The sequence below is a fragment of the Ptychodera flava genome, chromosome 12, assembly GCF_041260155.1.
Source record: "Ptychodera flava strain L36383 chromosome 12, AS_Pfla_20210202, whole genome shotgun sequence".
NCBI lineage: Eukaryota > Metazoa > Hemichordata > Enteropneusta > Ptychoderidae > Ptychodera > Ptychodera flava.
In genome coordinates, this window is record NC_091939.1 from 9167851 (window position 1) to 9190200 (window position 22350).

Consider the following 22350-nt stretch of genomic DNA (forward strand, 5'->3'; position numbering starts at 1 on the left):
TCGTCTAGTATCGATGCTAGAGTCAGTCCCTGGAAGTCGGGCTTGGCCAGAACTCTGAGGTTGTGAAATCTCCGATATATATCGGATATTTACTTGCGATTTGACAGACTCTAGTATCGTCTAGTATCGATGCTAGAGTCAGTCCCTGGAAGTCGGGCTTGGCCAGAACGGTGAGGTTGTGAAATCTCCGATATATATCGGATATTTACTTGCGATTTGACAGACTCTAGTATCGTCTAGTATCGATGCCAGAGTCAGTCCCTGGAAGTCGGGCTTGGCCAGAACGGTGAGGTTGTGAAATCTCCGATATATATCGGATATTTACTTGCGATTTGACAGACTCTAGTATCGTCTAGTATCGATGCTAGAGTCAGTCCATGGAAGTCGGGCTTGGCCAGAACTCTGAGGTTGTGAAATCTCCGATATATATCGGATATTTACTTGCGATTTGACAGACTCTAGTATCGTCTAGTATCGATGCTAGAGTCAGTCCCTGGAAGTCGGGCTTGGCCAGAACGGTGAGGTTGTGAAATCTCCGATATATATCGATATTTACTTGCGATTTGACAGACTCTAGTATCGTCTAGTATCGATGCTAGAGTCAGTCCTGGAAGTCGGGCTTGGCCAGAACTCTGAGGTTGTGAAATCTCCGATATATATCGGATATTTACTTGCGATTTGACAGACTCTAGTATCGTCTAGTATCGATGCTAGAGTCAGTCCCTGGAAGTCGGGCTTGGCCAGAACGGTGAGGTTGTGAAATCTCCGATATATATCGGATATTTACTTGCGATTTGACAGACTCTAGTATCGTCTAGTATCGATGCTAGAGTCAGTCCCTGGAAGTCGGGCTTGGCCAGAACGGTGAGGTTGTGAAATCTCCGATATATATCGGATATTTACTTGCGATTTGACAGACTCTAGTATCGTCTAGTATCGATGCCTAGAGTCAGTCCCTGGAAGTCGGGCTTGGCCAGAACGGTGAGGTTGTGAAATCTCCGATATATATCGGATATTTACTTGCGATTTGACAGACTCTAGTATCGTCTAGTATCGATGCTAGAGTCAGTCCCTGGAAGTCGGGCTTGGCCAGAACGGTGAGGTTGTGAAATCTCCGATATATATCGGATATTTACTTGCGATTTGACAGACTCTAGTATCGTCTAGTATCGATGCCAGAGTCAGTCCCTGGAAGTCGGGCTTGGCCAGAACGGTGAGGTTGTGAAATCTCCGATATATATCGGATATTTACTTGCGATTTGACAGACTCTAGTATCGTCTAGTATCGATGCTAGAGTCAGTCCATGGAAGTCGGGCTTGGCCAGAACTGTGAGGTTGTGAAATCTCCGATATATATCGGATATTTACTTGCGATTTGACAGACTCTAGTATCGTCTAGTATCGATGCCAGAGTCAGTCCCTGGAAGTCGGGCTTGGCCAGAACGGTGAGGTTGTGAAATCTCCGATATATATCGGATATTTACTTGCGATTTGACAGACTCTAGTATCGTCTAGTATCGATGCTAGAGTCAGTCCATGGAAGTCGGGCTTGGCCAGAACTCTGAGGTTGTGAAATCTCCGATATATATCGGATATTTACTTGCGATTTGACAGACTCTAGTATCGTCTAGTATCGATGCTAGAGTCAGTCCCTGGAAGTCGGGCTTGGCCAGAACGGTGAGGTTGTGAATCTCCGATATATATCGATATTTACTTGCGATTTGACAGACTCTAGTATCGTCTAGTATCGATGCTAGAGTCAGTCCATGGAAGTCGGGCTTGGCCAAACGGTGAGGTTGTGAAATCTCCGATATATATCGGATATTTACTTGCGATTTGACAGACTCTAGTATCGTCTAGTATCGATGCTAGAGTCAGTCCCTGGAAGTCGGGCTTGGCCAGAACGGTTAGGTTGTGAAATCTCCGATATATATCGGATATTTACTTGCGATTTGACAGACTCTAGTATCGTCTAGTATCGATGCTAGAGTCAGTCCCTGGAAGTCGGGCTTGGCCAGAACGGTGAGGTTGTGAAATCTCCGATATATATCGGATATTTACTTGCGATTTGACAGACTCTAGTATCGTCTAGTATCGATGCTAGAGTCAGTCCTGGAAGTCGGGTTTGGCCAAACTCTGAGGTTGTGAAATCTCCGATATATATCGGATATTTACTTACGATTTGACAGACTCTAGTATCGTCTAGTATCGATGCTAGAGTCAGTCCCTGGAAGTCGGGCTTGGCCAGAACGGTTAGGTTGTGAAATCTCCGATATATATCGGATATTTACTTGCGATTGACGACTCTAGTATCGTCTAGTATCGATGCTAGAGTCAGTCCCTGGAAGTCGGGCTTGGCCAGAACTCTGAGGTTGTGAAATCTCCGATATATCGGATATTTACTTGCGATTTGACAGACTCTAGTATCGTCTAGTATCGATGCCAGAGTCAGTCCCTGGAAGTCGGGCTTGGCCAGAACGGTGAGGTTGTGAAATCTCCGATATATATCGGATATTTACTTGCGATTTGACAGACTCTAGTATCGTCTAGTATCGATGCCAGAGTCAGTCCCTGGAAGTCGGGCTTGGCCAGAACGGTGAGGTTGTGAAATCTCCGATATATATCGGATATTTACTTGCGATTTGACAGACTCTAGTATCGTCTAGTATCGATGCTAGAGTCAGTCACTGGAAGTCGGGCTTGGCCAAAACTCTGAGGTTGTGAAATCTCCGATATATATCGGTTATTTACTTGCGATTTGACGGACTCTAGTATTGTCTAGTATCGATGCTAGAGTCAGTCCCTGGAAGTCGGGCTTGGCCAGAACGGTGAGGTTGTGAAATCTCCGATATATATCGGATATTTACTTGCGATTTGACGGACTCTAGTATCGTCTAGTATCGATGCTAGAGTCAGTCCCTGGAAGTCGGGCTTGGCCAGAACTCTGAGGTTGTGAAATCTCCGATATATCGGATATTTACTTGCGATTTGACAGACTCTAGTATCGTCTAGTATCGATGCCAGAGTCAGTCCCTGGAAGTCGGGCTTGGCCAGAACGGTGAGGTTGTGAAATCTCCGATATATATCGGATATTTACTTGCGATTTGACAGACTCTAGTATCGTCTAGTATCGATGCTAGAGTCAGTCCCTGGAAGTCGGGCTTGGCCAGAACGGTGAGGTTGTGAATCTCCGATATATATCGGATATTTACTTGCGATTTGACAGACTCTAGTATCGTCTAGTATCGATGCCAGAGTCAGTCCCTGGAAGTCGGCTTGGCCAGAACGGTGAGGTTGTGAAATCTCCGATATATATCGGATATTTACTTGCGATTTGACGGACTCTAGTATCGTCTAGTATCGATGCTAGAGTCAGTCCCTGGAAGTCGGGCTTGGCCAGAACGGTTAGGTTGTGAAATCTCCGATATATATCGGATATTTACTTGCGATTTGACAGACTCTAGTATCGTCTAGTATCGATGCCAGAGTCAGTCCCTGGAAGTCGGCTTGGCCAGAACGGTGAGGTTGTGAAATCTCCGATATATATCGGATATTTACTTGCGATTTGACAGACTCTAGTATCGTCTAGTATCGATGCTAGAGTCAGTCCATGGAAGTCGGGCTTGGCCAGAACTCTGAGGTTGTGAAATCTCCGATATATATCGGATATTTACTTGCGATTTGACAGACTCTAGTATCGTCTAGTATCGATGCCAGAGTCAGTCCCTGGAAGTCGGGCTTGGCCAGAACGGTGAGGTTGTGAAATCTCCGATATATATCGGATATTTACTTGCGATTTGACAGACTCTAGTATCGTCTAGTATCGATGCTAGAGTCAGTACATGGAAGTCGGGCTTTGCCAGAACGGTGAGGTTGTGAAATCTCCGATATATATCGGATATTTACTTGCGATTTGACAGACTCTAGTATCGTCTAGTATCGATGCTAGAGTCAGTCCTTGGAAGTCAGGCTTGGCCAGAACGGTTAGGTTGTGAAATCTCCGATATATATCGGATATTTACTTGCGATTTGACAGACTCTAGTATCGTCTAGTATCGATGCTAGAGTCAGTCCCTGGAAGTCGGGCTTGGCCAGAACGGTAGGTTGTGAAATCTCCGATATATATCGGATATTTACTTGCGATTTGACAGACTCTAGTATCGTCTAGTATCGATGCTAGAGTCAGTCCTGGAAGTCGGGCTTGGCCAAAACTCTGAGGTTGTGAAATCTCCGATATATATCGGATATTTACTTGCGATTTGACAGACTCTAGTATCGTCTAGTATCGATGCTAGAGTCAGTCCCTGGAAGTCGGGCTTGGCCAGAACGGTTAGGTTGTGAAATCTCCGATATATATCGGATATTTACTTGCGATTTGACAGACTCTAGTATCGTCTAGTATCGATGCTAGAGTCAGTCCCTGGAAGTCGGGCTTGGCCAGAACTCTGAGGTTGTGAAATCTCCGATATATCGGATATTTACTTGCGATTTGACAGACTCTAGTATCGTCTAGTATCGATGCCAGAGTCAGTCCCTGGAAGTCGGGCTTGGCCAGAACGGTGAGGTTGTGAAATCTCCGATATATATCGATATTTACTTGCGATTTGACAGACTCTAGTATCGTCTAGTATCGATGCTAGAGTCAGTCCCTGGAAGTCGGGCTTGGCCAGAACGGTGAGGTTGTGAAATCTCCGATATATATCGGATATTTACTTGCGATTTGACAGACTCTAGTATCGTCTAGTATCGATGCTAGAGTCAGTCACTGGAAGTCGGGCTTGGCCAAAACTCTGAGGTTGTGAAATCTCCGATATATATCGGATATTTACTTGCGATTTGACAGACTCTAGTATCGTCTAGTATCGATGCTAGAGTCAGTCCCTGGAAGTCGGGCTTGGCCAGAACGGTGAGGTTGTGAAATCTCCGATATATATCGGATATTTACTTGCGATTTGACAGACTCTAGTATCGTCTAGTATCGATGCTAGAGTCAGTCCCTGGAAGTCGGGCTTGGCCAGAACTCTGAGGTTGTGAAATCTCCGATATATATCGGATATTTACTTGCGATTTGACAGACTCTAGTATCGTCTAGTATCGATGCTAGAGTCAGTCCTCGGAAGTCGGGCTTGGCCAGAACGGTGAGGTTGTGAAATCTCCGATATATATCGGATATTTACTTGCGATTTGACAGACTCTAGTATCGTCTAGTATCGATGCTAGAGTCAGTCCCTGGAAGTCGGGCTTGGCCAGAACGGTGAGGTTGTGAAATCTCCGATATATATCGGATATTTACTTGCGATTTGACAGACTCTAGTATCGTCTAGTATCGATGCTAGAGTCAGTCCATGGAAGTCGGGCTTTGCCAGAACGGTGAGGTTGTGAAATCTCCGATATATATCGGATATTTACTTGCGATTTGACAGACTCTAGTATCGTCTAGTATCGATGCTAGAGTCAGTCCTTGGAAGTCGGGCTTGGCCAAAACTCTGAGGTTGTGAAATCTCCGATATATATCGGATATTTACTTGCGATTTGACAGACTCTAGTATCGTCTAGTATCGATGCTAGAGTCAGTCCTCGGAAGTCGGGCTTGGCCAGAACGGTGAGGTTGTGAAATCTCCGATATATATCGGATATTTACTTGCGATTTGACAGACTCAAATATATTGATATATTGATATTAGAGTCCCCATATCGCCGATAAATATCGGGTAAATATCGGAGATTTCACAGATCCGGCGTGCCGAGGTACAAGGCAAGTATTCTAGTATCGTCTAGTATCGATATTAGAGTCCCCAAATCGCCGATAAATATCGGGTAAATATCGGAGATTTCACAGATCCGGCGTGCCGGGGCACGAGGCAAGTCATTCTAGTATCGTCTAGTATCGATATTAGAGTCCCCAAATCGCCGATAAATATCGGGTAAATATCGGAGATTTCACAGATCCGGTGTGCCGAGGTACAAGGCTAGTCATCATAGTATCGTCTAGTATCGATATTAAAGTCCCCAACGGCTTCCCATGGAACGACGGCATTTCATTCTAGTATCGTCTAGTATCGATACTAGTCCGAAAACGTCGATATGTCAAACTTCGATACTAGATTGTAAATATCCGATATTTAAAATTGTGCAAAGTCGCGCCTTCATGCATTCAGCAGTCACAGTACAGTATAGGCAGTTCATTGTGACAATATGATGCAGGTGGTGATGTTGTACGTCAGGCATCGGTAAGGGTACGTGGGTATTGAATGAAAACTACGTATTTGAAACATGGTATCTCAATCTCTCCACTATTTTAACTTGTACACAAACACGTTGCTTCAAAATTGTTGCATCAGGTATTGACTATGGCGGTGTTTACCACACTGACAAACACTGCCGTGTTCAAACATACACACAAACGTGCCGATACATGGGGCATTGTTTGTACTTTTGTTACTATCAATGACAAAATGCACAATGGTAGAAGTGATAAAAAGGAACTTTTTATTTGGTTATTTTTTCTGTAAGAAGACACCTGTCAATCATTAGCACAAGTCAATGACGCGACGCAAGCCAGCTGGTGTGAATATCAGCATGCATTGTTTCATGATGGGCTCAGAGAAGGGTGCGGCTTCTATAATGGTACAATTCAAAAACCCAAAATGGGCAAACAATGAGCCAAGACAATGTTTCAAAGTCAGGGTGCGGCTTCATTAGAGGTGCGGCCTCATTGGGAATTTACGGTAGTTGTGATAGGAGTTTAGTTCGGGAAATCAGCACTGAAATTGTAAAAACAAATGAAGCAATGTTTAACTGTTCTGATATTACATTACTTCTTGTTCGCTGTCACCACACACAGGTGAACAGTGTGTGAAAGCAAAGACATTTGAGAAATTATAGAATATACTGTACCTATTATGCCAATTGTCAATTCTCTGTAAAAAAATTGTTTAACATTGTGGTATTTCTTTATCGGTTACAGTGGATGCCAGAGAGTGCCAGGTATCATGTTATATGTGGTCAACAGGAAAAGGCATTCCAGACTCTGAAAAGAATAGCTCTAGACAACAACAAACCCATGCCACTGGGAAAACTTGTGGTTAGAACTGTTAAGGTAAGCCTATGCAAAGAAATATGGCATTTTTATGATCATTCACAGCATTACATCCTGGTATATCAGTGATATACATTCCAAATTCACTGCTTTGTGGAGAGAAAATACAACTTTTTAGATTAAAATAAGTGATGACGATAATTCAGTTCAGAACTCAGTGCATACAGTTGAACCCTTTCACCACCATGGTTTGGCCCAAAACTCTATGTTATCAATTGCGAGAGTGGACCTGTTTACAGGGCATTGGGGGTGAACAGGTTAAGCGATTACAGTGGGTATAAATCAAACTGGCGGAGTTGTACAAATGAAGACAGCAGGACCTAGGATCATACAGGAGTTATGAAACTGTGCCGTTGTATTGAAACTGAGATGAGAAATGAAACTTTGATGATGGAAGACTGGGTACATATATCTCAGATGACAGAAAATCTACCCAAAATATTACAAATACCTATTTGTTGTAAAGTTTACCTGAAATTTGATGATTGTTTATCTGTTTTCATCATTTTTCAACCTGTACTAAATACTGTGTCTGGAACGATGAAAGCAGGGCAATGAAAAATTGGATGAACACTGTCACCATGACAACATGTCACCATGACAACATGTAATGAGACAGTCGCTGATCATTTCACTACATTTGCCTTGGTATTGATGATGAAGTGAAGGTCACGTCATTGATTGAACTCTGCTAAGTATGAGACACAGCAAGCAGGGGATTCAATTACCTATGTTGTACAATGATGATAAAATGTTTCAATTTTTTATGTGTTTTTTTTTTGGACAGGAAAAACGGGGGAAATTTACAGATTTATTTACGCCAGAGTTGCGGAAGACAAGCGTGATACTAATGTTTATATGGTAAGAGGGTACACTGCAAGCATATGGGTTTAAAAGTGATTTCTGAAATTCGTTTCAACCATGTTTTTGAGTCATTTTTGTTACACAATGTCATACAACATTCTCATATGAGGATTTTGCAAAAAAATAAAATGGAATAGTTCATTGGTACACCTCTCATGTCACTATGGAGAAAACTGTGAAATGGAAAATATTTCGTACAATCATAATATAGCTATGGTACGTAAAATGGCAGATGTTGTTTTCGATTAGGTTCACACCAGATATTTTCCAGTTCACAATGGCAGGAACAGTACCGGTATGATTTTAACTGGGGATCAAAGCTTCTGCTACCGAGTTTCCAATGGCTTCTTTTCTTCAGAATGAGCACTTTGCAATTTCCCACCCCAGTATGGCAATTTTTGTCCAGTAACATTAACTACATTTGTTTGTTTGCAGGTTTGCCAATGCATTTTCATACTATGGGTTGGTGCTAATGACAACGGAGCTGTTCCAGTCAGGCACAACATGTCCAGGTAAAGAACTTTAATATTAATTGATCCAAGCAGAATTAACACAAATACCTGTATACAAACCTCAATCTACCTGGTTCCTACACACTCCTCATACCAATTCTTAGTTTCAACTTTAGTTAGCACCACAATAATAAGATACGCTTCTGTAATTCAAAATATTATTTCATCTGAAATCATTCTCGTTTAGACTGGTTATTATAAACTTCTTTGATGATAATATGGACCAAGCTGTGTTACTTTCATTGGCTTGATCTATCTTTTCTATCCATCACAAGATGAAAAATGAAGTTGGTAGTTTAACTTGTGCACCCCTAATTTGCAGTAGGCAAGTCCACTATCACCATTGATAGCAATAAGCTTGGGCTGAACCATGGCGGTCAAAAGGGTTAAATCCATGTTTTCTATTCATCAACAGGGGAGAAAATCGATGGAGGTGGTCAGGGAATGTGTTATACAGATTGCAGGGGTTTGAACACCAAAGATTATATAGATCTTCTTTGGACATCAATAGCAGAGTTTCCAGGTAAGCTTTTGAAGTCACTACTGGTAGTGTTTTTGCTCAATTTTAGGCGAAACACAATCGATACAAATGATTTCAGATATATTTTACTAGTAAGATTTCTGCTGTACCCCATGCCCTAAATCCGGGTAAACAGTGTTTCAACCCTTCACAAAGACTCTGAGTTGGGTAGAAAATAAAGTCATGGTATGAACTGGCCAATTCTGACAACTGCAGTTTTCCAAATTGCCACCCTTGTTTCTGGCTTTTATGGGGTAAGCCCAAGTTATTGTAAGTGCCGTAGCTGACAATACAACAGAACTTTTAAAATGTTTGATATTGGAGATGTGTTTGATTTAAAGTGTGGCACGCCTTAGGGACAGATCTAATACCCTTACAATACATTGCTGGTATGCCAGTTGTGTGGATATTTTGAGGCTTGTAGAGTAAATCCTGTTTTTGCAATCTTGTTTTTGTGAAATGGAAAATCAATTTTCCCCTCAGGAGAGTTATCATTGAGAAAGTGGTCTTACTTGAGTAATTTGTTTCTATTTACTGAAATTGCATAGTGTCCTCTGATTTTTCTTCTTGATCACAAAACAGAAATGGTTTAAAGTTTCCGTGAGGAAAGTTTAAGCAAAGATTAAAACTTTGAGATTCTAGGTGTATAATACTATTGTGTAGAAGTGAGGGTTTGTGATGTGTGGACCGCATTACTTTCAAGATAGAAGGTGTATTCAGCAGGTTGAATGTTGCTTTAGGATTACTGCCAGTGCCTTTAAGTTGTAATTTCCTGAGACTGGTCTATTTGAGACACTTCATTTCCTGTTTTCTCTTCTGAAGGCAAAATCTAGTTTTAAACAGCATTATTACTGTAAGTATGCTTTTTAGCATACCAAACACTTTTATCTGAACTGAGAATGTGTAGTGCCTCGCACTAACAATCAAAGCCCTGCCATAGTTTGCAGACAAGATATGATGTGACATTGCTTTGGACTTCCTCTATTTTATTCATTTCACTAGAGAAGCATTGTGGCCGCAAATCAAGCACCTTTACCTTGACTTCAAGTTCAATGCCAGTGTGTCAGGTTTGACTCGGGCTACTTTTATTGAACCAGTGGTCATGCAAATTTCAGTCCTGAAAAATCAGACAATGCTTTTTTTTCATGAATCCATGTAATGTACTGTGAATGACATGGATCAAAGATACAACATATGTCAAATGGAAAACCTTCAGTTGATGAAACATCTGACAGGTCTTACGTACGATGATTCATCATTTGAATGGAGTTGAAGTGACAATGCCATGTACCTGTGAAGCTAGAAAAACCTTTCATCACAACATTTTATTTCACAGTTCGACTAGTCTTAGCTTTTCAATAGTACTTTTGACTGCAATAATTATTTCTGTTAATCTATGTTTACCACTTTGCACTTGCATTTATGACTGAAAAATCTAACATACCCAAGACTGAATATCTTCAGATTTGTAGAGCTAATAGAAATGTCAATTTTTGTTTGTCACTCATGATACATATATGATAATATAGCTACAAGGGGGAACCAATCTGCTTGCATGCAATATGAATAACTAATTTCTGTGATACCCGGAAAGCAATTGACTGTACATGTTTATTTCCATTTGAAAAAAGTCTTGAAATAGTCACAAATTGCAATTAGTGGAAAATAGTTGCAACTTTGCATGCTATTTTGCTTTTCGCTTTCATGAAAATGAGAAGCCTGACATTCTTCTTTTAAGTTGTTCAAAAATAACCCCTCAAGCTGTATCCCTTTCACTCCTGTAATAACCTTGTGTACTGTTCCAACTGTCCTTTGAAAACAACAGGAATGTACCACAGTCTGACCATAAAAGGGTTAAACAGAACAAAGAAAAGAAGTAAAGTTTTGGAGTTTCACCTTTTTGTAAAATTGTTCCCCTTTGTAGTATTCACTGGATTTTTCTACCCTGCAGGTCTAGTGGTGACGTTTATAATCATTGAGAAAATAGGACGTAAGAAAACTATGGCAATAGAATTCCTCGTATTTTCAATATTTACATTTTTACTCTGCATATGCACAACAAGGTAAGTGAACATTGCTGAAATATGTAGTAAATTAATCGTTAAAAAATATTAAAATGCAACTTAAAGAAAACATAAAAAATCCTAGCTGGCACTGTCTTCAAACCTTGCCTCAGCCATTAATGATTTAGATTGACCTTTTAGATCTTGATAAGTATCTGTAAGCTGAAACCATGCAGTGTTGCAGCCAGGAAATGTAAACCCAGGAACACTGTGTCCCTCTACCGTTTATTTTTTGGGGACATTTTGTACATTTTGAGGACAACGTGCGTCAGTTGTCAATCAAATTTTGTATTATTTTGTAACATATTAGTTTCACAGAACAAGAACAACAGTCACGCAAATTATTATATCAAGTGTAGCATTTTAATTACTTTTACTCATAGTTCAGAAAGTATGTCAGTATAAGTCTCAAAACAATTAAGCAAAACAAAGTTTATTGTCAGTAACAGGTATTATTTGCAGACGACACCAAACACAGTCGACTCATGCATGAGTGCGCCCAAGGTGACATGCAGTATGCAAGAATGAGGGAAAACGAGTTCCATTTGGGGGACATTGTCGCAAGGGCATGTCCTGGCTGCATCAATGACTATGGATGTATTTTCTAGACTTTCGTTCTGCTGCAAGATGGCTTATATCTTTGCCTATTTCCAAAGTCATGTCTAAATATGTAATGTTCAACTTGTCAGCACAGTGTCTGTGTGTGTGTGTGTGTGTGTATGTGTGTGTGTGTGTGTGTGTCAGTGTATATGTGTGTGTGTGTATGTGTCAGTGTATGTTTTAGTGTGTGTGATAGTCATTGTTACTGTTGACATCTAATGGAATTGCAATAAGGGGTGGGTGGATATACCCACTGCATATGAAAACACCAAAATCACAGAAACAAAATGTTATTTAGAAAACTACTTTTATTACTATTGTCTGAATGCTTGCTCACAGCAACTATCAACCTCCAAAACAAGCCAAATTCAAAAGGAGAGGTTGTCCGGTCTGCCTACCAAGTAAGCGTGAAAAATCGCCAGACATGTTATTCCTAGAGACCTCATCTTCTTTTTATATGAGGTGACATAATTCTGATAAAAATAACATGATTCACACATAAAATTCTGTTTCTATTTCCTCCACAGGACAGTTTTAACCATATTCCTATTTATAGCCAGGGCTTTCATCTCTGGTGCATTCCAAGCAGCATACGTGTACACTCCAGAGGTAAGCTGATGGTCTTCCAAAACAACCGGCTGGATCTCACAGTGGCCAAACTGACCACTGCATCAGTGTTGACTTGTCCAGTTACTTTGCCTTTCTACACCCCATCTCCCTGTGTGCCCACCCTTTACATGTAAATATTGAAAAGAATATGATTAAACCAAGTAAGGCAATGAAAGAGTTACACATGAACATCTTTTGGCCACCAGAATGAACCAATGTTAGCTACTCTTGCTGGTAAAATAATAAGTCCCGATTAATACGCTAGAGGCCATGCAGTCAAGATTTTTCATTCAAAATGAATTCTGAATGTGAATTAAAGTTTCTCTTTCCTCATGTTTCCATTTCTAGGTTTATCCAACGACTGTCAGAGCTGTTGGACTTGGGTCTTGTAGTGGTATGGCAAGGGTTGGTGCAATAATTACTCCATTTGTAGCTCAGGTAAGGTCATCAAACAAACAAAGTAATCAGAATTTGTGAACTATTGAGGGCAGTGTGATTCAAAAAGATCTTTTGTCCTGAAATATGATGTTGTCATGTTGTTTAAGCAATGATAGTGACAGATATTGTCAAAAAGCATCATCTCAGTATTGTTAGAATATTCTCTTTATAGTTCTCAACATTTTTTATACGGTAAGGTCTAATACGTTTGAGAAATTGTTGCTCAGAAATGTGTTGCTTTACACACAGGTGATGTTGAGGATATCTGAGTACTTAGCAGTGTCAATATATGGGACAGTGTGTCTTGTAGCAGCAGTAGCAGCTTTGATGTTACCAATAGAAACAAAAGGCAGGGCAATGCAGGTAAGCTTTTCCCAATTTCAGAATTACTGACATTTAATGGATTGTTTTCCTTCATGTGTTACAGTGGTACAAAACTTGTCTATGATCCCGATGTTACAGTGGATTGCGTTGACCCGTTGGCATTAGACAAACTAGACATATTGTCTAAATCGAAGTGTTGCCAACACTGTCAGGTGTAATTATCAGCTAAGCAGTACTATAGAGTAATCAACTCTGCAAAAGTTTAAACATTGTCTAGGAGGAGGTCAGACGTAATCAAAACAACACCACCCTATCCACACACACCATGTCTGCTATCCTAGGCTATATACCAGCAATCAGAGTTGTAGTTCTGTGTTAATGAAGTTTGGTGTGTTGAGGAAAGTACTTGCCTATTTATAAACAATGCATGTGTATATGTTTGTCAGTTCAAAATTTTGCCAATACAAAAAGCCTAATATTCGACAGCAAGTGATAACGTCCTAGACAGCTGGCTGTGTGCGTGGATATAGGTGTGGTTGCGTTGTTTTAACTATGTCTGACCACCTGCTAAACAATGTTCCAACATTTGCAGTGTTGATTTCTTTGCAATTGACTGATAATACTGCCTAGCTGATTGCCTAGCTGATAGTTATGCTAGACAGTGTCGGCAACACCTCATTTTAGCCAATGTGTCTAGTTCGTCTAATGCTAATGCTTCAATACAAACTACTGTATGTCATAAATGAGATCGTAGATAGTTTCTGCAATACTGATCATGAGTTATGCTCTGTTGATAAAAATAGCAACATGTGCATAACAGAAATTCGGACAATTTTTATCTCATTGTATCTGTGTTTATTACTGCAGCTTATGGTCGTATCTTTTGACTCGTGATTTGTATCATGATATTGGCAGTAATAAATTACCAAATTTGCAAATTTTGTCAGATTAATTTCTGAAAGTGTCATGAGATTTTGAATGCAAGATGCAAGGTACATGAATATTCCACATTCATCAAGAATCATTTGCATAAAATTTTAATACTGCAACAATGCTCATTAATGTGATCTGCATAAATGAATGCTAATCCACCTATCATCTTGCTGAAGAGAATTTTCAACAAAATATTTTATTTTTGCATATTGATGATTGAACTCTGACATCAGTGCAATTAAAGGTATACTGTCACTTGTTCCAATTTTGCCACATTTACCATGGAAAGAGAAAATCTAACCAATCACAGATTTTGAGCAGATCGCCGCTTTTTAAAAAAACAGCGTCCTCACATGTGCATTTTGAATAGCAAGGAACGCCCCTTTGACCATCTATAGGCATATTTAGATTACAGGCAACTGTATACCTTTAACAGTATTGCTTCAAACCAGTGCCTTGGCTTTAACGAATGAGAATGCACGGATGCCGGTAAAACCACAGATGGTAGTTTCATTGTGATAAAGAGGCTGTAGGATTATTAACCCTTTGAGCACCAAAGTCAATTTTTTTTGCCTTAACAAAATATATCTCTGTCAATTCTTTCGAGAGTTTTGCTAAAATTTTGATAAAAAAGTGTAGTCAATGAAATGTATATACATTCAGTCAAAAATTATCAAAAAATTTCAGAAAAATTAATAAAATTTGGTAAAATGTTGCACTAAACTTTTGGTGGGAAAAATTGCAGCTCTCAAAGGGTTAATGGTATACTTGGCTTAGACTTCAAGAAAGAATTATTCACCAATTATATTTATATACATGTACAATGATTTTGCTTAAACTTGAGGCTCAAAGTGTCATGACCACTTGTTTATTTTTGTTCCATCCCAGGAAACTGGACACTCCAGTACAGAAAATGAAGGCCAGACACAACAACAGTCAACTCAAAACAACTGAGGATGACGATTGTATTCAGAGGATTTGTGAATTTTTTTTGAAATGTCAAGATTATGTCATTAGATGACTGTCAGGGGAAAGGGAACATGGGCAATGTTATGCATAAGTGGCAAATTTACAAGTGGCTCTCAATTTGCTTATTAAATTTATTGTTACGCATACATGCTGCTCTGCCAATGAATTGAACACAGGCAACAAAAAAGTAATGTTTATCATTTCTGCAAAGATGGTTTTGATTGAGGTTCTTATTGAAGCGCAAATGGCTAATACTCCATGGAAATGAGCAGGTGTTTGTAATTTTGTTTTCCTGAAATGATGCATAGCATACTGGTACCGGGGTATAAGTATGTATGGTATTCATCTGCGTAAGCACCCAGGGTACAGAATATGTTATTTTCCTAAGAAATAGAGGTTGGACACTCACTCGGACCCCACCCACTTATGTTCAAATAGAATTGGTTATAGTGTGATCAAAACAAAGGTAGCAAAGTGTAACTTACGCTATGTTGTTCAAACACTATGTCATCAAATTTAATGTCAAGCACATTACAAACAGTGCTTCTAAGGCCATCATATGAAAAGAAAACTACTTGAGGCAACAAAACTGTACAATAAATGAGATTCACAAGCAATAATTTTCAATTTTTTGTTTCTTGTTCCTCCAAAAGCTTGAAAAATTGGGATGGTTGCTTGCCTAAACATTATCTCGATTTCAAACTTTCACTGAAAGTTGGCAGTTGGCACTCCCCCAAGCATGGGTACTTGTGTGGATGAATATGGTAGATTTATTTTTATTGAGGAGAGAGATCGGGGAGGCAGTAAGTTCCTGTGCAAGGACAGAGTTAACAATAGTGGCTAAACCAAACTAATTGATGGTATGAGAGGGTTTTAAAGCAGTAAGATGGCTAAGTAGCTTGAATTGTTGATATGAACAGTGCAGAAGGGGGAGAGGGAGAAAGAAGTGTTACATGTTGACTCACTGAAAAATGGACTCCGGCAAAATGAATCAGTAACATTTGGATTCTAGATATGCAACTCAAAATTTATTCATGACAACAAAAAATATCTGCTCAAATTTTGCTTTCATTAGTCATTCCATCAGCGTACCTCCTCAACTCTGAAAATGTTTCTTAGTTACTATTTTCAAAAATTAAGTTTTCTCTAGAATGCTGTTGCCCTGGTCAACATTAAATAAATGGAAAATGCAAATAAAGCTGTCACAAAATCAGTGACTTGGTCACATTTTACCACTTGTTGCATGCCATCCATTTGAAAAGATGAATGATGAATTCTGGTTATTTTTGTCAGTGCATGGTGATCATACATGTATGCCATTGTATGCAAATTGTTGCCATGGAGAGTATAGATTTACAAGGTCATTAAAGTCAATGTCAGACTTCCCTGGACCAGACTATTGTAGTCTTGTATGGTGGTAAAATTTTGTGCAAAGGTGTATGTAGAGTAGATGGGACCCGGCATAGCTAGAGTATCATGTAACTGGTTGATATCAGTTAGAAATATAATGAACACAAATTTTAGAAAATTATCCTGTTCACTAGCTGAATTAGTGAGTTTCGGGACAGTTTGACTAAAAATGACAATGGCTAAATTATGTTGTAATATATACCGAAAGATATATGCTGTGTTTATATAGTGAACAGCAGAATTTTACAGACAATCATTGCTTTTTTTTCAGTCTTATGAAATGTGTGGATAAGTATGCTACATGTATTTTTATTGTGCAATACAGATTGAGTTTGACAGAGCCAAAATGATCAAACACGAAAGGTTTCTCAAAGAGAATGAAGTTTCTGCACTGCCATTGCGGAATTAGAAAGCATATACGAACTGTTTAAGTGTAGAAATATGGCCAATGTGCAGCGGCTCGGAAGGTTGCTGCTAACTTATACAATGCAAGATGCGTGGTACATGAATATTCTACATTGATGAAGAATCATCAGCATAAAATATTAATGTCAAAACAATGCTTATCAATGTAATCTGCATACATAACAATCCACCTGGCATCGTGCACCAAGAGAGCTTATTGGCTGTTCTGAATAGAACGTGCCCCAGTGGTAAAGTTGCAGCCAATTTGCCGTTTTGAAATTATATCATTTACGCCTATATTTAGCCAACCAATGAGCTGCAAGCTTCTGAGATGCTGCACATGCCTAGTAGACTTCAAATACAGTAAATGCGTACATGTACTTATTTCCAGTATTCGTCCTGACCAATTCTTTGTTTACAGATAAACAATCTGTATAATTTTTTTTGAATTTGATGAGTGATTTTGCTCTGTGTATGAAGTATTGATGAGTGATTTTGCTCTGTGTATGAAGTACAAATTCGTAACGTACTCTGTTTTGCTTACCTGCCCAGTGCTAGGCTTGTCAATTCTTACACCCAGTGTATGTGCAGAGCGCCCTCTGGTGATGCGCCTACCTACATGTATGCAGGGACTGGCAGTATTCATTGTTACTGGTATTACTGCCATGAAGTCAAAATATAAGCAGTGACAAAAGTCTCAACAATAATAAAGCTTTTGTATTCACAGACTGTTGATAGATCAAGAATCTGTCGCTAATAAGGAGACCAAAAGTCCTGAAAAATTCACTATTAATTTATGGAAGGCGTCCGTCTTAACTGAACATTTCACAACTTACCATCGGTTCAGTATCATTTATAAAAGAACAAATTGTCACACTTTCAACAATGATGTATGCACAGTTCTCTGAATAGTTTTATAGTGTGCTTATGGGAATTCTTGTTGAATATGATTGTGCACAAAACTGATAAAGCTTGTGTTCTCTGATAATAGGATGAGGCTAAATTTGTCAGAACACTTCACGTTTAACAAGGAATGTCAGAAATACTTTGGAAAGGTTGGTGTATTTATTGACCCAGTGTCAAAACGGAGTGCGGCTTTCAGAGTAGTGCATCAAAATAAGCAAACTCATTTAAAGCAATGAGCCACTATGGAAATTTAAAAGCTGCACCCACAAGATTTGTCCTTTAGCCATCAAGAAGCTGTGACATAATGGTCTTTCTGCCATCTGACCACCTTTGCAAAAAATGTGGGCATATATTCTGTGCACAAAGTGAAAAGACAAAGCATCAGACATTAAAAACCATACTTGTCTGCGCTTCTAAAATTGAATAAAACCAAGTTTCACAGCATCCTTTGTTCATTCATTTGTTGATCTAATAGATAACATTCCTGATAATAAAGGTAAACAGAATGAAATGTAGTTGTATAAAAATCCCAGAATTACACTGTTGAGATGGCGTCCTGAAATATTGTTGTTATATATATGTTTTGTAATTAGAAAGTCGACAGTTGGTTCCATGTAATTTACATTGTGTATATTTGAACACCAACAATAAAACATTTGTAGCAAAAATAAATATGTTACTGTTCTGTATTCACTGTGTATAGTTGAATAAGACTTTGTAGCCCAGTATCATTTTAATAATTTGATCCTATATGTAAAAATAGAAGATACTATTTATTCCATTTCAAGAAAATAAAAGTACATTTTTTTCCAATATTTATGTATCATACAATGTTTTTTTTAGTTCCCACAGACACCGTCCGGGGGGACTTATAGGTTTGGTCATGTCCGTGCGTGCGTGTGTCCATGCGTGCGTCCATTCGTTCACGCAGATATCTCAGAGATGCCAGGAGCGATTTCATTCAAACTTGGTACAAGAATTACTTCATATGTCATACATATGCATGTTGATTTGTTTTGTGATAGGATCCAATATGGCCGCCATTTTATTATGATTTTTTCATATACAGAGCCATAACTCAGACATGTTTCAACCGATTATATTCAAAGTTGGTACAAGGACATTGACCTATGTCGTACATATGCACGTCAATTTGTTTTGTGATACGATCCAATATGGCTGCCATGTGGCCATTTTGTTACGATTTTTTTCATGTACGGAGCCATAACTCAGGCATATCTCAACTGATTTTATTCAAAGTTGGTACAAGGACATTAACCTATGTCATACACATGCACATTGATTTGTTTTGTGATATGATCCAATATGACCACATGGCGGTCATTTTGTTACAATTTTTCCATGTCCTTAGCCAAAACTCACACACGTCTTGACCGATTTTATTCAAACTTGGTACAAGGACATTGACCTATGTCATACATATGCACATTGATTTGTTTTGTGATATGATCCACTCTGGCAAGTCTCAACTGATTTTATTCAAAGTTGGTACATGGACTTTGACTAATGTCATACACATGCATGTCGATTTTTTAGACAGTAAGATCAAATACGGCTGCATTGCGGCGATTTTGTCACAATTTTTTCATATACAGAGCTCAGACATATATATTTCCACCAGTATAATTCAAAGTTGGTACAAGGACATTGACCTATTTCATACATATGCACATCAATTTGTTTCACGGCATGTAACAGTATCATGTCAATTACTGAAGTTTCATAATTAGGCTGATATGTCAAGAAGTACTGCATCAAATTTCATGAAACTTGGTACAGATGTTAAGCTCATATTGCTTTAACAGTGAAAAAGACATTTATCAGTGTCATTTTAATTAATTTGTCATTGCATATGTAATGAACTTTCCTAATTAGAGTGATATATCCACAAATACTGCGTCAAATTTGATGAAACTTGATACAGATGTTGATCTCATAGTGTTGTAAATAGTCCGTCAAACTTTATGAAATATGGTACCGGTGATAATCTGTTAGTGTTAGGATAGTATGCAAAAATGTTTGGCAACATCCTGTCGATTAATTCCTAATTGACTCATTTAATGACCTTTTGTAATTAGGATGGCGGCCTACATTTGTTTTTGTTTTCACCACCATGGAACTCATTCTTGGCCATTGAGTGCCATCTGTATCAAAGTAGTTTTATCAAAGGACCTAATTAATGAAGAGGACTCTATCCTCTCTGAGGACTTTTAATCAAAGTACCCATTAACAAGTGGGGACTGTGTCATCAACGATGACTTGTTTCAGGTGTGTTTGTTTGTCATGTGGTTTAAATCTTAAGTATGTTAATGCACAGACATTGGAGAGCTCTCCAAGTTGTCTTGTTCCCCCCCCCCCCCCCCCCCCCCCCCCCCCCGTTACTAGTGTATGGCATCCAAGTCACAAGTATTGGAGGAGGTATTTCATATAATTTTTCAACTTGGTTGTTACACTTTGACTCTAAGAGGAGTCATCCTGTTTTTGAACATTGGAATTAAGGGGTCCTCCTCCTTTTTTTGGAGGGGGTGTCTTCCACTTTTTAAAATTTTTTATGTCTGTTAAAAGTGATTCACCTGCCCCAAGACCGAAGAAACTGATCAGTCCCTAAAAATTGGGGAGGCAAGAGAAATAGGGCCAGATTTGCTGTGTGTAAGTTATGTAAGTAGTTTGTTGAATGTTTGAGTAATAGTGAGATGATAGATTTTGCAGACAATGTCGAAATTGTAAACCAACACAGGAGTCCTAGTAATGTACGAATTTGAAATCATGTTACAAGTAATTTCTCATGACCGGTCTCTCTTGAAATGTATAATCAACATGAGTAACCTGTTACATTTCACATGGGATATTACAATGAGCAACTTTACGTGTAAACTTGGTACGGGATATGCAGTTCTCAAATTTTGTTGGTAAGAAGTATGTACAGGGGTATAAGTATTTTAAGTAAATATGTATGTAACGTAATACAGTGGTGTCAAAGTGATCTTGTAAAATTGCAAACAATTTCAGCAGGAGTGGCTGCATACACCACAGGGAAGCCAGGTAAAAACAAACAAACAAACATAAATAAATAAATAAATAAATAAACCAAAAATAAACAAACAAGCATACAAAGACATAAATATAAACAAACTTACGCATAAACAAATAAATAAAATATACAATATCATAGAAAGTTGGATAAATTAACACAAACAAATAAATGAAAACTCACACGCATATATATATATATATATATATATATATGTATATATACATATATGTATATGTATATATATATATATATATATATATATATATATATATATATATATATATATATATATATATATATATTATATATTATATATATATACATACATACATATATATAATGTATGTGAGAGTAAGAGACGACAGCATATTGAAAAAAACCGCGCATGCAACATATTCAACAAACGACGGCAGTAGGACTGCTCACTATACTTCCCAGTATAGTGAACTATAGTGAGTAGTGGTACTGCCCTCGCATGTCGAATCATAGGATCCTCAGGCTCCGATGATGATGATGATGGTGATTGTGGTGGTGATGATGATTAAATATTTAAAAAATGAAGAAAAAAAATATTTGGACTCGGTAAATTTGTTGCTGTCGTTATTAATATTATTATTATTATTATTATTATTCGCTATGGGTGAACTGGAATTGTTAAACTTACCAGAATTTCGTATGCAGACGCACGCAGACAGTGTCACCCATAGCGAGAGAAGTTCTTTCCAAAACGTGAGAAACTTACGTTACTTCCGGGTTTTCACGCTGGGCCCATTCGTTCAGTACAGGCTCTGCTATTGGTTCGATTTGAAATGCGCCCACGTGACTTAATCTTATGTAGGGTCTCTTAAATCTTGAATGTAAGAGACGACAAGATGCGCTGAAAAACCTGCTGATTTGTTGACTTTTCATCGGTAAAAGGTAAAAAATGTTTGAGTATGATTGAGAAGGACTAATGTGCTTTGACCCTACATATAATTTTACCACTTTCAATGCTTGCTAGGTGCATTTTTGGCGATTGAAAAAAAAAAGTGTTTGAAAATGAAGAGACACCCCTTGTGTATAGTTAGGCTGTATTGAATTTTGCAGCATGTGTATAGTTAGGCTGTATTGAACTTTGCAGCGCAAACTTTGTTCTTTTCTGCAAATACTAACAACAACAACAACAACAACAACAACAACAATAATAATGATAGCAACAAATTTACTGAGTCCAAATATATTTTTATTTTTCTTCATTTTTTAAATATTTCATCATCATCATCATCATCATCATCATCATCACCATCATCATCACTATCATAATCATCATCGGAGCCTGAGGACCCTATGGTTGAATATGTTGTACAAGCTGTTCAGTCAAAGAAGTGCAACGGAAGTAAGAGCGCCGCCACTGTTTGGCGTGTGACTCAAAGAGTGCGTTTGGGTGCGCTACTCGAGTGATCAAATTTACGCCCTCATCGTTGAAATGCGATGTATGTTCTCATAACGTTTGCCCAAACGAAAGAAGCCTTGTTCCCAACATGGCGGCGCGTATGATAGTGGACGACGAAGCGCAAACATAGCGATCTTTAATTTTCTCGAAGAAATTTTACAAGACGATGTTATTTTTGATGTCAACGGCCGCACCATACCGATGGCAATAA

General features: G+C 38.6%; 1 protein-coding gene across 1 annotated transcript in view; it reads left to right on the top strand.

Annotated features, from left to right (window-relative positions):
• LOC139144909 (synaptic vesicle 2-related protein-like) overlaps positions 1 to 17195 on the top strand; it is a 62263-nt gene extending 45068 nt beyond the window's left edge. The window contains exons 10-18 of the mRNA XM_070715735.1: positions 6968 to 7099; positions 7887 to 7960; positions 8399 to 8475; positions 8891 to 8998; positions 10947 to 11058; positions 12186 to 12267; positions 12616 to 12705; positions 12955 to 13068; positions 14851 to 17195. Coding sequence (XP_070571836.1) covers positions 6968 to 7099; positions 7887 to 7960; positions 8399 to 8475; positions 8891 to 8998; positions 10947 to 11058; positions 12186 to 12267; positions 12616 to 12705; positions 12955 to 13068; positions 14851 to 14916 — 855 coding nt within the window. The 3' untranslated portion in view covers positions 14917 to 17195. The remainder of the gene's footprint in view (positions 1 to 6967; positions 7100 to 7886; positions 7961 to 8398; positions 8476 to 8890; positions 8999 to 10946; positions 11059 to 12185; positions 12268 to 12615; positions 12706 to 12954; positions 13069 to 14850) is intronic.
• Positions 17196 to 22350: the final 5155 nt, after the last annotated feature.